A 17,745-nucleotide genomic window follows, 5' to 3' on the forward strand; every position below is an offset into this window, starting at 1 on the left:
TCCCCTAGACCGCTATGAATAGATCATGTGGCACATCTATATATTGACATATTATATCGTCTTCAATAATAAAACAATGACTTTCAAGGCATCCTGTTTCCTTACTTCGTAATGTTCTAACATTAAAATAATCTTAGAACATTATGTTTTTCATATTAAAGGTATGTGTATCTAATGTATTAACCAGCCTTACAAAAACTTTTTTGCATTGTAAAAATATTTGCTGTCTTTTCAGTACACCTAGATGCAGGAAATAAAGCATAGCCAGGAAAATGGTTTACGTGGTTTTCCTGTTACATATAAACCTGATTAGTTAAGTTGTAGTTTAGCAGCAATAGATTAAAGCCCCCATCATGTGGCTCCCCAGCTGTTAACAGCACCAGATACTATTGTGTACTGGTATGACCCAGGATGTCATAGCATTACTAGAGCTCGCTACAGGTCCAAATAATTTAATTGGCAGATAAAACTAGGGTAAGGATACGGTCCCGCGTAGCGAAGCCCGGCTTTCTTACATTGGCCAATAACTGCACAATTTTGTCAGGCATTACTGGCACAATCGTATATATATATTTAATAGGCTGCTTCCCCTTTAATATCCAATGTAGCTCAATACAATCTATTGTTCTTGAAAGTAGCTTACAACCCTCAAAAGGTTGGGGACTTTTGTGTAAAATATATTGTATTTTTCAGTTCTCATATTTTTGTATAATATATATATATATCTCTATATATATATATATATAGATATATATAGTCCAGATACAAATGAACACAGCACTCCAACAAATCCAAAAATCGGGCCATGTGCTCGTCACCAGGGGATGAATCAATTCCCTAATTTAGATAGAGAGAAACAATAGAACGCAATAACGGCACCAGGACTTCAAAGTAGATGAAAACAGGGTGGATTTATTCACCTCAAGAGCGCAACGTTTCGGTTCCACAGGAACCTTTCTCAAGCTTGAGAAAGGTACCTGTGGAACCGAAACGTCGCTGGGAACCCAGCCTAAGGGTATATTCACACACTGCAGATTTGTTGCAGAAATTTCTGTGACTATAAATTTGTTCCATACATAATTATAGGGTTGTTTCTGTAGCATGTGCATGGATTTCTGTACACTCCATTCACATGAATGGGACAGTCGCAGACACCTCTGCAACAAAATCTGCCGTGTGTGAATCTTGAATCTGTGTGAAATTTATAAAAGGGAGGTATAGAGAAACAAAAAACACGGCGCCACATAGTGCAGGTTACCCAGGTAAGATGTAGTGTAATGATACAGAGACTACTAACCTGGTGTAGGATGATAACAGGCAATAAGAAATGTATATGCTGCTGCTGCCAGGACTCAAAAACGGTGTTCCAGAGGAAAACCGCAAAAGGTATGCTGGGTTTGCAAGAAAAAAAGGAGTCTCCAAGGGCGCTGCTGCACTTCAGTTAACGCATCAATACATGAGTAATGATAAGTCACGTACGAGAGGAAATAATATAAAGGTTTATTATATAGTAAGGCTACGCGTTTCAATGCCACACTGGCATCTTCATCAGGCCATGAAAAAACATACAAACTTCACTGCTTAAATACAACCATACTATTTGGAAAAAACCCGCCAATGTGACCGGGGTCAGAGTGCTCCAATGACGTCATAGGTCAAGGTTTGAACTTAGAATATAAATGTTAGCAAGAACAATGAGTAGTTATACATATGAGAGGAAGAACAACAGTGACTTACAATGCTAAAGGACAAAAGCATAAGATATTAGCAAAAAATGACATAATGATGTGATAAACCTCACTTAAACACTAGCGCGGCGCACAAAACATCCAAAAGGATGCTAAATACAGAAACATCCATTTGGATGCCAGAATAACATCCATTTAGATGTTAAGGGACCCAAGCATTCATTTGGATGCATGAATTAATATAAGACATCCATTTGGATGCCAAAGTAACATCCATTTGGATGCTAAGAGCAAAAGCGTCCATTTGGATGCATAAAAGACATCCGTTTGGATGCTAAACCAGAGGGCATCAGCTAGGTGTCCAGCCAAACATATTGGACATACTTTTGGAATAGAAAAGTACAACGGGTCATCAAATTAGATGTTAGTAAGATGAAGCAACAGCAGATAAAAATTAGAGGAGAAAAGAACAGTATAAACACATGTAGAGGCTAGACAAAGAACATGACAAAATAAAATACTACATTATTAAAATTATGTAGAACGATCTGTGTATAAAAACAGGGTGGGATAATAGACTTATGTTAGTTCAAAGAGAACCGGAAAATCGGAAAGCTGGAATTATTAGCAAAACGAAAAAAAAGGGGCTAACAGGGTGCCATAGATTACTAAAGGATGGTAAATGAATGGGTGGGCATACCTGAAGAAGGGACCACTGAAAATTCTTATGGGATTATCAATGAAAGGAAAAGAAGAATAAGACTTCAAAGCGTCAATTTTTCAATAGTAACGCAACACTTTTAAGATTTTATTCTAGGGTTGATTCCGATATATCATTCAGACCGTCTGGTTGGAGGGTCTAAAGCTTAAAAATCCAGTAGTTTTCACGCTGTTTCAGCTTGCAACATTAAGTGGGATCTGTTCAATAGGTGTGATAAGTATGTTACTGAAAAGGCTGCTATGTCCCGTCACTTTGCTTCTGAACATAGCAGCCTTTTCAGTAACATACTTATCACACCTATTGAACACATCCCACTTAATGTTGCTAATAGATTCAGCAAGCTGAAACAGCGTGAAAACTACATATTTTTTTCGTTTTGCTAATAATTCCAGCTTTCCGATTTTCCGGTTCCGGTTATATTAATTCATGCATCCAAATGGATGCTTGGGTCCCTTAACATCTAAATGGATGTTATTCTGGCATCCAAATGGATGTTTCTGTATTTAGCATCCTTTTGGATGTTTTGTGCGCCGCGCTAGTGTTTAAGTGAGGTTTATCACATCATTATGTCATTTTTTGCTAATATCTTATGCTTTTGTCCATATGTATAACTACTCATTGTTCTTGCTAACATTTATATTCTAAGTTCAAACCTTGACCTATGATGTCATTGAAGCACTCTGACCCCGGTCACATTGGCGGGTTTTTTCCTAATAGTATGGTTGTATTTAAGCAGTGAAGTTTGTATGTTTTGTCATGGCCTGATGAAGATGCCAGTGCGGCATTGAAACGCGTAGCCTTACTATATAATAAACGTTTATATTATTTCCTCTCGTACGTGACTTATCATTACTCATGTATTGATGCATTAACTGAAGTGCAGCAGTGCCCTTGGAGACTCCTTTTTTCTTGCAAATCCAGCATGAAATTTATAAAAGAAAGACTTAGGGTGGTATTACACGGCCCGGCCTGTTGATCGGCACTCATTTGCTCCTTGGGGGATGAGCTAGTTTTCTCCAAGTATGGGGACGAGTGCTCGTTATTCCGATCGCTCGTCCCCATACATTTTTATTATGTCGGCATCACGTCTCCCTGTTTACACAGGGAGATGTACTGATGACAACGATAATAGTTTCAGTATTTAAAACTATACAATCAGCCAATGAACGAGTGTTTGCTCGTTCATCTGCTGATCGTTGCCCTGTTTACAATGATCGGGAATGAACGTTCTGTGAACGCTCGTTTGCCCGATAATTGGCCAGTGTAAAATGGCCTTCATGCCTCTTCTCTTTTTTTTCATCTAATTTTGGTTAAAGAAAATCATACAGAGATACACAAAAACTGGAATATGTGAACCCAACCAAACTTTAGGTTTATATTATAGCGCCAATCTAATTTATTAATAAAGTGAGTAGTATAAAGATCATCTAACCATCATATATTATATCTACGGTAGAACTGAATAAAACGACATCATGGAATCTCGACCAATCAAGGATGAGGAAATGGAGGAGCTCAGGGAGGCGTTCAGCAAAATTGGTAAGATAGTTCTCCAATCATTCTAGTGGTACTTGTGGTGCTTTGGGGCAGATTTACTATAGGTGCTGCACCACGGGCCACTGTGATAAATTGGGCGCATCTAGTCTAATTCTTAGCTGTCTGAAATTAAGACAGTATTCGTAAATCTGCTACTTTGTGTTTGACATATTAGAAAGCAGAAATATTGCTCATTATTGATTCAACCGGCAAAATACAAAAATCATTTGCTATTTTAGGTTTTAAAGTGCAGCTCCTCCTTAAAATACCAATTATTCGTTTTTATAAAATGCTTGGTTGATCAAAGTTTATTGGGGCCACTGACCAATGTCAATGTGCTTTGCCTGACATATCAGATTCTTCATTAGGTACCGGTGAATGTTCAGAATTATTGACAGTAATTAAATTATTATTTGTAATTATAAAATTATTATTTAGCATATTATTTATCATATTTTTTATATTATATTAATTATACTTATGCAATTATTATGGAAGTAATAAAACAGATTTTGTTATATTTTTGAAAAATATAATAAACAATATCCATAGTCATAAATATGCCCTTCCCCCTTCTAATATACCCTGGTAACATCTTTGTTTTCTCTTCTTAGATACTGATGGAAATGGTTTCATAAGCCCTAACGAATTAAATGACTTGTTCAAAGCTGCTAATTTGCCCCTCCCTGGGTATAAACTACGAGAGATAATCCAAAGTCTTATGGAAACCGGAGATAAGAACAGAGATGGGAAGATCAGTTTTGATGAATTTATCTCAGTAAGTACAACCTGAATCCACAAGAAAAAATACATTGGGGCAGATTTACTAAACTGCCTAAGGGCGAATTCACACGAACGTGCTTTTCTGTTTACAAACATCCAAACGGAGTGTCATAATGATGGCGGCTGCGTGAAAATCACGCAGCCGCGCATCATATGCTGATGACACACGGAGCTGTTAAGTGCCTTTTGCGCACGCAAAACGCCGCGTTTTTTTGCGTGCGCAAAACGCACATGCTCGTCTGAATCCGGCCTAAGACTTAGGGCAGATTCAGACGAACGTTGCGTTTTTGCGCGCGCAAAAAATGCTGCGTTTTGCGCGCGCAAAAAACACTTGACAGCTGCGTGTGTCATCCGTGTATGATGCGCGGCTGCGTGATTTTCGCGCAGCCGCCATCATAGAGATGAGGCTAGTCGACGCCCGTCACTGTCCAAGGTGCTGAAAGAGCTAACTGATCGGCAGTAACTCTTTCAGCACCCTCGACAGTGAATGCCGAACACAATATCGAGAAACCTTTTTAAAAAAAAAGAAAAAGCTCGTACTTACCGAGAACTTCCCTCCCCGGCCGTTGCCTTGGTGACGCATCCTTTGTGACGCGCCTCTCTTGACATCGGGCCCCACCTCCCTGGATGACGCGGCAGTCCATGTGACCGCTGCAGCCTGTGCTTGGCCTGTGATTGGCTGGAGCTGTCACTTGGACTGAATTGTCATCCCGGGAGGTCAGACTGGAGGAAGAAGCCGGGAGTTATCGGTAAGTCAGAACTTCGTTTTTTTTTACAGGTTCATGTATATTGGGATTGGAAGTCACTGTCCATGGTGCTGAAACAGTTTAACTCTTTCAGTACCCTGGACAGTGACTATCTCCTGACGTCGCGTACCGGATTTTTTTTTGCCGGGTTCGGCCAAAACGAGTTCGGCCGAACCCGGTGAAGTTCGGTTCGGTTGTCCGGGTTCGCTCATCTCAAAGACACTCCGTTTGGATGTTTGGAAACAGAAAAGCACGTGGTGCTTTTCTGTTTACATTCATCCTTTTGACAGCTGGTGCTCTGTTTCAGTCAGTTCGCACGGAAGTGCTTCCGTGCGACCTGCGTGGTTTTCACGCACCCATTGACTTCAATGGGTGCGTGATGCGCGAAATACGCGGAGATATTGAGCATGTCGCGCTTTTTGCGCAGCTGACAAACGCTGCGCAAAAAGCACGGACTGTCTGTACTGCCCTATAGACTTGTATTGGTCTGTGCGTGGCGCGTGAAAACCACGCGGCCCGCATGGACCCAATACACGCTCGTGTGAATCTTCCCTTAAACACCATAAAGTTAAACCAGGCAGTCTGAGGTTGCGCCAATATTTTCACGGTGGCGCATGCTGTATGATAAATTAGACAAAATGCGCTAAATCGTGCAAAAATGTGGAAATAGAACCAAAATTTGGCACATTTTTCTATCTCACCTTTGCTTAGTATTATTGCCATCTAGTCATCTATTTCCTAGTGGACACATTATTTACTACTACTTACGGTATATAGTTTTTTCTACTACATCTCACTTGCTTTTGTGGTTGTCTATTTAGAAATCATCTTATATCTATATCTTATAATCTTCTTTGATTCAAAATATTTTTCTTTGTGTCTTGTTAAAAGTACCATTTGGCAAATTCCATTATTATTATACTATTATATTATTATTATAATACAGATTTTTTTTTTTAACATTCTTCATTATGTTTGACGGAATGGAACTAAAATGAAATGTGTGAATTGGGCATGGTACAAACTGCAGACATTACCCCTAATAAGGATTGTTCAGGCTTTACAGTCGACAAACGTACACGATGACAACCCTTTTTGTTATTTTGTATAAGGAGAAGACAACGCAACTTTTGATGCTTATACATTTATCTAGATCTAAACACACATGTTCATATAACCACTTCCAATTCATCCCATTGATTTTAATGAGGAATGTGACTTCAATATTCATGGGATATTTGTTCAGCTTTCTGTTGTGGCTTTACACCACTATTAATAGATTTTACAATATTTTCCTCTTGTCTTCTTAGGTTATTCATGACCTCAAAAGTTCAGATGTAGCTAAAACATTCAGAAAGGCTATAAATAAGAAAGAAGGTATTTGTGCAATTGGTGGCACATCTGAGCAGTCCAGTGTGGGCACCCAGCATTCTTATTCAGGTAGGTTTACATGTAGTGCTTTCCAAACTATTTATGCTTAAGGGTATGTTCACACAGTTAACAAAATACGGCTGAAAATACGCAACTCGCTTTTTTTGCAGCGTTTTTTACGGCCGTTTTTGGAGCTGTTTTTCTATTGAGTCAATGAAAAACTGCTCCAAAAACGGCTCAAGAAGTGACATGCACTACTTTTTACAAGGCGTTTTTTTTCCGTGGCCGTTTCTCCCATTGAAATCGGTGGGTATGTTGTTTGTAGGCATTCTGCTTCCGATTTTTCAGCCGTTTTTTGGGATGTTTACGGCCCAAAAAATGGCTGAAAATAGCCCATGTGAACATACCCTAAGGAAACCTTTAGGGTAGGAACACACACAGCATAAACACTGCGGATTTTCCACAACAGATTAATTGCGGAATATCGGCAGCGTATTACAGTAGCAGCAGTGTGGGTGAGATTTCAACAAATCTCGTCCCCACACTGCGGTAAATTTCCGCCAAAAAAACCGCACATAAATTGACCTGCGGTGCGGTTACTTCAACCGTAGCATGTCAATTAATTCTGCGGATACGCAACTCTTCTGTTGCGGGTTTACCCATTGAATTCAATGGAGTGCTTAAACCCGCAACAAAACAGTGCGTGTTGCGATATTTGCGGCGGAATCACAGCGATGCGCCGCAAAAATCACTAGTAAGAAAATGTTTTAATAAAGTTATAGTTACCCAGAGTTCCCTGCTTCTTCTCCAGTCCGGCCTCCCTGGTTGCAGTTGCAGGCCATGTGACCGCTGCAGCCAATCACAGGCTGCAGCGTCACATGGGCCTGCAACGTCATCCAGGGAGGCTGGAGTGGACGTCAGAGGATGGAGTGAGTAAGTATGTGGGATCATTTACGCAGTGGAATGTACACCCGAAATAACGCACCACAGTGTGGTGCCATTTTCCGGACGGCATTCCCTGCGGTGTTCAGGGCGGATACGCTGCATAGCTTGACGCAGTGTATATGCACTGAATACTTGGTGTGTTCCTACCCTGAAAGATTTTTTTTTTTTCTAAAACAGTGCATCATATTGTTTAGTGCAACTTTGTAATTTTGTTTTTTATTAAAAAATGTTTTGGAATACAGCTTCTATGTATCCTGGATACATAAAAACTGTATCTTGCCCTGAAACCATCAGGTCAATGGGACTGACGGCTTCAGGGACAGTGGGTCCTGCATGTCTCTGACATGCAGCAGCCACCTGTCATCGATCACATCTAAGTTCATAACCGTTACCGAAGCAGCCAGTCCCGCTGATCTGACGGATTCGGGTTTCAGCGCAAGATACAGCTTCTATGTATCCAGGATACATAGAAGCTGTATCTCAAAAAGTAATAATTTTTATATACAGTATATATATATATATATATACATATATATATATATATATATATATATACCAAAGACAGAGAACAAGTAACAGCACCAGGACTTCAGCGTTAGGGAGATGTTGGTTTATTGATGAGCTCATTCTTCCACCTGGTGGTGAATAAACCAACATCTCCCTAACGCTGAAGTCCTGGTGCTGTTACTTGTTCTCTGTCTTTGGTATCCCATTCTAAGGAGTTGATTCGTCCTTCTACCGGTAACGTGCACATGGCCTGATGTTCAGTCTGCATTGAGTGCTGTGTTTTCCTCTACTCTATTATATGTGTAATACATTGAGCAATTATTTGAATTCCTCTTTAAAAGGATACACATGTGCCTCAAGTAATGCAAGCTAGTAGTACTTGGGTGATGTAGCAGATGGGGGAAGTCAAGATACACCTTTTTTTTTTTATTAAAACATGGCAATTTAGTTCAGAACCCTATGCTACTACCTGTATATAATATGTTTTATGGCATCACTGGAATAGCTACTTAAGTACAAATAATAATACAGTTTTTATGTTATCTGTATTTCTCCATTGCAGAAGAGGAAAAGTATGCCTTCGTAAACTGGATTAATAAGGCATTAGAAAAGGATCCAGACTGCAAACATGTCATTCCCATGAACCCAGACACAGATGACCTCTTCAAAGCAGTGGGTGATGGGATTGTCCTCTGGTAAGTGTATTTTGTGTTCTCTACTCTTTTATATATATATGTATATATATATATATATATATATATATATTTATTCAGCACATGCTTTTCTTGATGGTGAGGTGAGTGTCATTGTCTGGCCAGGCCTCATTCACACGACAGGCTCCGAGTGTCGGACGATTTTAAAATCGGCCGTTTTGGGCCGTTTCTCCCGGCCGGTTTGCATCCGTTCCGTTTCCGTTCCGGGCCGTGTTGCTGTTTTTAACGGCCGATTTTGACCCGTTTTGCATCCGTTTTTTTCCCTATCCGTTTTAAAATTGGATGAATTTCATTTAAATTTGCTGCCACACACAGCCCTTTGTAGATAATGCCAGCCAGCCCCCTATAGGTAATGCCACCCTGCCCCTTGTAGGTAATGCCACCCTGCCCCTTATAGGTAATGCCACCCTGCCCCTTGTAGGTAATGCCACCCTGCCCCTTGTAGGTAATGCCACCCAGCTCCTGCAGTTAATGCCACCCAGCCCCCTGCAGGTAATGGCACTGAGCCCCCTATAGGTAATGCCACCCTGCCCCTTGTAGGTAATGCCACCCTGCCCCTTGTAGGTAATGCCACCCAGCTCCCTGTTGGTAATGCCACACAGCTCCCTGTTGGTAATGCCACCCAGCTCCCTGTTAGTAATGCCACCCAGCCCCCTATAGGTAATGCCACCCTGCCCCTTGTAGGTAATGCCACCCTGCCCCTTATAGGTAATGCCACCCTGCCCCTTATAGGTAATGCCACCCTGCCCCTTGTAGGTAATGCCACCCTGCCCCTTATAGGTAATGCCACCCTGCCCCTTGTAGGTAATGCCACCCTGCCCCTTGTAGGTAATGCCACCCAGCCCCCTGTAGGTAATGCTACCCTGCCCCTTGTAGGTAATGCCACCCAGCTCCCTGTTGGTAATGCCACCCAGCTCCCTGTTGGTAATGCCACCCAGCTCCCTGTTGGTAATGCCACCCAGCCCCCTGCAGGTAATGCCACCCAGCCCCCTGCAGGTAATGCCACCCAGCCCCCTGTAGGTAATGCCACCCTGCCCCTTGTAGGTAATGCCACCCTGCGCCTTGTAGGTAATGCCACCCAGATCCTGCAGGTAATGCCACCCAGCCCCTGCAGGTAATGCCACCCAGCCCCCTATAGGTAATGCCACCCTGCCCCTTGTAGGTAATGCCACCCTGCCCCTTGTAGGTAATGCCACCCTGCCCCTTGTAGGTAATGCCACCCAGCCCCTTGTAGGTAATGCCACCCAGCTCCCTGTTGGTAATGCCACCCAGCTCCCTGTTGGTAATGCCACCCTGCCCCTTGTAGGTAATGCCACACTGCCCCTTGTAGGTAATGCCACACTGCCCCTTGTAGGTAATGCCACCCTGCCCCCTGTAGGTGATGCCACCCAGCCCCCTGTAGGTGATGCCACCCAGCCCCCTGTAGGTGATGCCACCAAGTCCCCTGTAGGTGATGCCACCAAGTCCCCTGTAGGTGATGCCACCAAGTCCCCTGTAGGTGATGCCACCAAGTCCCCTGTAGGTGATGCCACACAGCCCCCTGTAGGTTGCACCAATCCCCCCCCCCCCCACATTCCAGGAGAAGTCACTGACTTCAATGTCCATATATGGACAGTGTAGTCACCGACTTCTCCTGGAGAGGAATTCCCTGCCACAGGTCGGGATTTCCGCTTCAGAAGTGAGTGACATCACTGTGTCCATATATGGACAGTGTAGTGACTCACTTCTCCTGTAGCGGAATCCCCGGCCATAGAGTAGGGGATTCCGCTGCAGAAGTGAGTGACTTCGCTGTGTCCATATATGGACAGTGTAGTCACGCACTTCTCCTGTAGCGGAATCCCCAATCCCAGGCCGGGGATTGGGGATTCCGACTCCTACAGGGAGCAAAAAAAGACCCTCCTCCTCCTCCTCACATGCACTCTGCACTGTGAGGAGGAGGAGGAGGAGGAGGAGGAGGAGAGAGAGCGCCTGAGCGACAGAATACATGGCCATCACTCGGGACACATTCCGGTGATGGCCGTGTATTACCCGGCCCCATAGACTTCTATGGGAGCCGGGCGGCTGGGTAAACGGCCGAAAATAGGGCATGTCCCATTTTTTGACGGCCAGGCTTCCCGGGCTGTCAAAAAATCGGTCGTGTGAATAGCCCCATTAGGGGTCTATTGTTCCTAATGCAGCTGGGTGACGGCCGATTTATGAACGGCCGTCACCCGGCCGGGAAACCCTGTCGTGTGAATAACGGCTAAATGACTCTTGGAAAACGGATCGTTTTCAGCTTGAAAACAGCAATAAATGTGGTTCTGGAAGGCTCTGGCCTTGACATACATGAGGATAAATCATCATTACCTTTTGTAATATTGCAAGCGTGCTCTTTTCGAACATTGTGTATATGTCAATTATAAATGTCCAGATGATTTCTCATGCATGGGAAGGAATATTCTAATAGTTAATATATCTGTCTTCCAGCAAAATGATTAACCTCTCAGTTCCAGACACAATTGATGAACGAGCCATCAACAAAAAGAAGCTAACTCCTTTCACTATCCAGGTAAAATGTGATGTCATCTTCCACCGCATGCGGACCCTTATAACCCCTGCTGCAGCCTTTACAGGGAAATGTAGCACTATATGGCACACTGTTAAATATACTACGTAGTCACTCTGGGCCGCTCTTTGCAGTGGCTCTCCTCTCTGGCTTGTAGACGGGGGTTCTGAGCAGGGAACGTCTCTATATGATGTCCATATGTATACTACATATTGGATGTGTAGTACATATTGGCAGGAGTAGTCCCAATGGGCAACCTATATGTTTATTTGTACTATGTTCCATTCAGAATGTACCTATATGTTCCTTAAACTATTGTTCCTTAAAGGCTATGGAAACCTTTGATAATTCTTTTTTTTTTTTTTAACTAAAACAATGTGTCATAGTGTTTAGTGCAACATTGTAATTTGTATTTATTAAAAAATAAATGTTTACTTTTTGAGATACAGCTTCTATGTATTCTGGATATATAGATGCTGTATCTTGTGCTGAAACCTGAATCCGTCAGGTCAGTGGGACTGACGGCTTAGGTGACAGCTGGTCCTGTGTGTTTTCTTTTACCTTCATGTATGTAGATGTTTTGTGAAGTAATTGCCTAAATAGATTTTGTACATAATTTAATAAAATGCGTATCATTATAACATTCTATTTGCGTTTCAGGAAAATTTAAATTTAGCCCTGAACTCAGCATCAGCCATTGGGTGTCATGTAGTCAACATTGGCGCAGAAGACTTAAAGGAAGGGAAGCCATATTTGGTTCTGGGACTTCTGTGGCAGGTTATCAAGATTGGGCTGTTTGCAGACATTGAGCTGAGCAAGAATGAAGGTACTAGATTTTCAGTCTTCCCAATTAAATTAAATGCGAGTAATGTAAGAAGATAATTCTTATTGGGTGATTATTTTATTTAATGCAATTACTGTATATGCATAAAAAATAGACAACTTTACAAAATATAAAGTTTTAAGGTAAGTTCACACAGAGTTTTTTTTGACACGTTTTTTGACGCAGAAATCGCATCGGAAAACTCGTCAATAAACGGCCGAAAATTCCCGCGAAAAAGAAGCGACATGCCCTATCTTCGGGCGTTGTTGTCTCTAACCTACCATTGACATCAATGGGAGGCAGAGAAAGCGTATTTCGCAGCGTTTTTTGCCCACGGCGCCCAATGGCTGCGGGCGAAACACGCAGCGAAAATCGGCGTGCAGGCAGAGGAAAATCTGACTCAAAATTACAAACGGAATTTTCAGGCTGATTTTCTGCCGGCAAAAAACTCAGTTTGAACCCAGCCTTACATTTGGGTTGTGGTTCAATTTGTCGTGAACCAAATTTATAAAGCAATTGTAAGGGTATGTTCACATGCAGTGAGCAAAAACGTCTGAAAATACGGAGCGTTTTTCAAGCAAAAACAGCTCCTGATTTTCAGACGTTTTTTTAACAACTCGCATTTTTCGCTGCGTTTTTTACGGCCGTTTTTGGAGCTGTTTTTCAATGGAGTCAATGAAAAATGCCTCCAAAAACGTCCCAAGAAGTGTCCTGCACTTCTTTTGACGAGCCGTCATTTTACGCGCCGTATTTTAACAGCGACGCGTAAAATAAAGGCTCGTGGGAACAGAACATCGTAAAACCCATTGCAGGCAATGGGCAGATGTTTGTAGGCGTATTAGGGGCATTTTTTCAGGCGTAATTCAAGGCGTAAAATGCCCAAATTATGTCTGAAACCACTGCGTGTGAACATACCCTTAGAGTATGTTCACACGGCCTGTAAACGCCTGAAAAACGGCCGAAAAGACGGAAGCAGAACGCCTCCAAACATCTGCCCATTGATTTCAATGGGAAAAACGGCATTCTCTTCCGATGGGCCGTTTTTTTTCGCGCCCGTTTTTAAAAACGGGCGCGTAAAAAAACGGCCATGAAAAAGAGGTGCAGGTCACTTGTTGGAACGTATTTGGAGCCGTTTTTCATAGACTCTATAGAAAACAGCTCCAGAAACGTCCTTAAAAAACGCTGCAAAAATCGCGAGTGGCTTAAAAAACTTCTGAAAATCAGTAGCTGTTTTCCCATCAAAACTGCTCCGTATTTTCAGACGTTTTTAGTCTAGTGTGTGAACATACCCTAACATTTTCCATGCCAACAAAGTTAACCTATGCCAGGTCAGATCAGTCACACTTTGTAGAAGTGTTTTAAAAAGGGCATTACTTGCACCAATCACATGTGTCTGTGTGCCATATTTGTGAATTTGACACGTCACATACAAACTGCACTATTTTGCTAGAACATGTTGGCAAAATGACATTTCTTGTAAATCTTTCTTTTTATGTCTTGCTTCTACTTGTATTCAATATGTAGAATCCTTTGTTTGTGCTAGATATATGGCATATAGTAATTCTGAGATCATTTAGAAAGTAAAGCTGGCCATAGAAAATGAGAAAGGATAGCTGTCAGATGAATGCTCATTCATTCGACAGCTATTTCTTGCAGCTCTCCACAAACATACATGCGTGGTGCGCATGTTTATTTCAGTGGGGACAGGAGAATAAGCTGCTGCCCTAGACCTGAGAGGACAAAAGATCAGGCAGGTTGAAATCCAAAATGCCGATTTCCTCTTCCCCACTACATCTGACACCAGGGGACAGCTAGGAGGCTCCCATATGCATGAAATCATCGGCCGATCGTATCGATAACAGCAGGTCTGGCCTTCTTTTTTATCATGTGTATGGCCAGCTTAAGAGTTCAAGAACATTATCCTTGTGTGCTAATCTAAAAAAAAAATCCTTCCTGTTCTATACAGCTTTGATAGCCTTGTTACGGGATGGAGAGAGCTTAGAGGATCTCATGAAGCTTTCCCCAGAAGAGCTGCTCCTGAGGTGGGCGAACTACCATCTGGAGAGTGCCGGATGCAGCAAAATTAATAACTTCAGCACAGATATCAAGGTATGTTCTGAATGCCAGTCATACAAATAAATACAGGCTGCTTCTAAAAGACATGCAAATCATGGAAATAGTGCTCATTGTAAAGCTAGTCCACAGAGCTACAATAACAGAGGGGATTCACACCCAGGTCATCTGACAGGAAGCTGAATAGTCATCCTCAGGCTGATCATGATTGACTTCCTTTTCCTGCTCTGCACCGATCATAGAGATTAGTGCAGACCAGGAGATACAGGGGACTGTACAGACATATAACAGCTGTACAGTCCTCTCTATGATTGAATGCTGGAGCTCACAGTAAAGCCAAATGGTTTTTATACTTCACTGTGAGGTAACCGCAGTGGGATCCATCCTTGTTGGCCCCCTAAAAAACAGGACCCTTGGAAATAGTTTGAATAGTTAGGTGGCCTACTGAAGGTGTCACTGGTTCCTTGGTTTGTGACTGGAAGTATGTGCATAAAACAGAATAAACCAAAAGTTTGGATCTATGAGCGAAGCATCCGTAAAAATGTCTAAAAGGAAAATATAGGTTTATATTTTATATTTCAATCAAATCCTTCAAGTGATTTCCACCTTCATCTATCATCTGAAATATCATTGAGATGTGACAGAGGATACATTGCTTGTAATGCACGTACATTACAGTCCCACTGATTTTATTGAGGGTACTGTTAACATAAGAAAATCCCTGAGTTATGCTAATGGTGATTCTAGCAATCTGTGGGGGTCTCAGTGGGGGTCATATAGTGATATTTTCAGAATATAGATAAAAGTGATCTTTTAATTAGGACTGTTCACATATCTGCACCTCAGTCAGTATTTGTGTTTAGAAATCTGATCACAAAGCTGGTTTTCTGATGTAGTGCAATATAGATCTATATGGTTATAAATTATACTTGCCTTTTGTTTTCAGAAATGTCTCATAATCCCCTGTACAGTAGAATCAGCATTGATCCTACTGAGATAGAAGACTTGTTTAGTGTATAAATATGGTTAGGAAGTTCCTAAGGTGGATAAAGTGTAACTAGTACTTGTTTAGATATTACTGTCTTTGTGTTAGATAGCCAGGAACGGATGTGATGGTGAATGGATTTATACATTGAGGAAAAATTTGAACAAGGTTTCCATATTTATTTTACTTCAAAGCAAATATTTAGTTTCCTTAATGTCACGTATGGCTGTCCAGAGACAGGTGATTGTTCATGGTTCTTTTTGCTACTGATTCACCATTATTCTCATCCCTAACAACAGAGTGGTTAAAACAAATCCTGATAATGAATGAATGAATGAATGAATGAATAACTGTTTGGCTGACAGCTATCAAACGTATATATGGCTCGAAATAGGATTTTTACTAATTGATGACTTAAAGCGGCTCTGTCACCAGATTTTGCAACCCCTATCTGCTATTGCAGCAGATCGGCGCTGCAATGTAGATTACTGTAACGTTTTTATTTTTTTAAAACGAGCATTTTTGGCCAAGTTATGACCATTTTTGTATTTATGCAAATGAGGCTTGCTAAAGTCCAACTGGGCGTGTTGAAAAGTAAAAGTCCAACTGGGCGTGTATTATGTGCGTACATCGGGGCGTTTTTACTTCTTTTACTAGCTGGGCGTTCTGACGAGAAGTATCATCCACTTCTCTTCAGAACGCCCAGCTTCTGGCAGATCACGCTGTGACGTCACTCACAGGTCCTGCATCGTGTCAGACGAGCGAGGACACATCGGCCATTGTGTTGGATTGTCAATGCAACCCTCTTCTCCCACTCTTCACACACGGATAGCAACACCGCAGAAGAAATGCTAGCACAGGCTTGCAGTATCCGTAGTTTCAGTTGCTGCACATCTCGTATCTTCACAGCATAGACAATTGCCTTCAGATGACCCCAAAGATAAAAGTCTAAGGGGGTCAGATCGGGAGGCATTTCTTCTGGGGTGTTGCTATCAGTGTGTGAAGAGTGGGAGAAGAGGGTTGCATTGACAATCCAACACAATGGGCAGCACTTTGAACACATTTTATAAGTGGTCAGAAACTTGTAAATAACTCATGAAAGAATAAAGTAACGGGAAAACCAAGCACTCCATTGTTTTTCTTGTGAAATTCTCGATAAGTTTGATGTGTCACATGACCCTCTTCCCATTGAAAAAACTAAAGTTGGATACAAAATGTCCGACTTCAAAATGGCCGCCATGGTCAACACCCAGCTTGAAAAGTTTCCCCCCTCCCATATACTAATGTGCCACAAACAGGAAGTTAATATCACCAACCATTCCCATTTTATTTAGGTGTATCCATATAAATGGCCCACCCTGTAGTTACTCAAGACTTCTACTTCTCAGCAGTGGGTGGCTACATTTAATTGGTGATAGGCAACCCCATAATAAAAACAAATCCTGGGTAATGCTCATATTCACTTTTCACTATCAATGTCTTGTGTAAAATAAAGTATATTCTGTTGAAGCTATATATCCTGATAGGAATTTCAAAAGTGACTATAACTTTACCCAATCACTTTAACCCATCAATATTGGGTTGTCACCTTTGAAAAGCAGCTCATCTCTTATATTAATGGGACTTTCCCCTCCACACATCGACAAAAGTGACACCACTGAATTCAGCGCGTCTGACCCCCTTCAGCTGGGGGCAACATAAACGACCTCTGACAGGTTCCCTTTAAACAGTAAAAACAGTTACAAGACTCTTTTTTTATTCTCATAAATATTTAGTCAGTATTTTGCAGCAGTTTTTGTAAACCTGAACCAGAAGTGGAATATAAATAGTATTTAACGAGTTTATACATGGCGTTTTATTGCATTACTAGCTTATCGCTTTCATGTACGTCTCATATTATTATTACTGAATTACCTATGTTGCTGTTTTTATTGTTACATGATTATGATGACAATCTTGATTTTATTTATTTTTAGGACTCCAAAGCTTATTACAATTTGCTTAATAAGATTGCTCCCAAAGGAGATGAAGAAGGAATACCAGCTGTTGTCATTGATATGAATGGACTTAGGGTAAAATGTTATTTTCCAAAATCATCATATCCTACAGTAATATGGCAAACATATGATATCATTTAGTATGTCTGCCTATCCAGTGACATTGAGATAACAAATCCCAAAAATGTAGGCTGAGGTTACATGGCTACAACCATCACATGACACATGACTACTGATGATAACTGAGAAAAAAAAAATCATTGTGTCACATTAATATATATAATTGCCAACAGATGCCGTTGGCAGCATCTT

At 41.5% G+C, this 17,745-nt stretch overlaps 2 protein-coding genes across 3 annotated transcripts in view; one reads left to right on the forward strand and one right to left on the reverse strand.

Moving 5' to 3' along the window:
• The window catches only part of LRRC63 (leucine rich repeat containing 63), a 117,686-nt gene that overhangs the window by 67,514 nt on the left and 32,427 nt on the right, over positions 1-17,745 (reverse strand). The gene's annotated exons all lie outside the window — the stretch shown is intronic.
• The window catches only part of LCP1 (lymphocyte cytosolic protein 1), a 43,404-nt gene that overhangs the window by 9,935 nt on the left and 15,724 nt on the right, over positions 1-17,745 (forward strand). Inside the window, exons 2-9 of the mRNA XM_075850228.1 lie at positions 3,866-3,948; positions 4,560-4,723; positions 6,785-6,914; positions 8,860-8,992; positions 11,477-11,558; positions 12,216-12,381; positions 14,345-14,487; positions 17,413-17,508. Coding sequence (XP_075706343.1) covers positions 3,885-3,948; positions 4,560-4,723; positions 6,785-6,914; positions 8,860-8,992; positions 11,477-11,558; positions 12,216-12,381; positions 14,345-14,487; positions 17,413-17,508 — 978 coding nt within the window. The 5' untranslated portion in view covers positions 3,866-3,884. The remainder of the gene's footprint in view (positions 1-3,865; positions 3,949-4,559; positions 4,724-6,784; positions 6,915-8,859; positions 8,993-11,476; positions 11,559-12,215; positions 12,382-14,344; positions 14,488-17,412; positions 17,509-17,745) is intronic.

The sequence above is a fragment of the Rhinoderma darwinii genome, chromosome 2 (assembly GCF_050947455.1).
Source record: "Rhinoderma darwinii isolate aRhiDar2 chromosome 2, aRhiDar2.hap1, whole genome shotgun sequence".
NCBI classification, from domain to species: domain Eukaryota; kingdom Metazoa; phylum Chordata; class Amphibia; order Anura; family Rhinodermatidae; genus Rhinoderma; species Rhinoderma darwinii.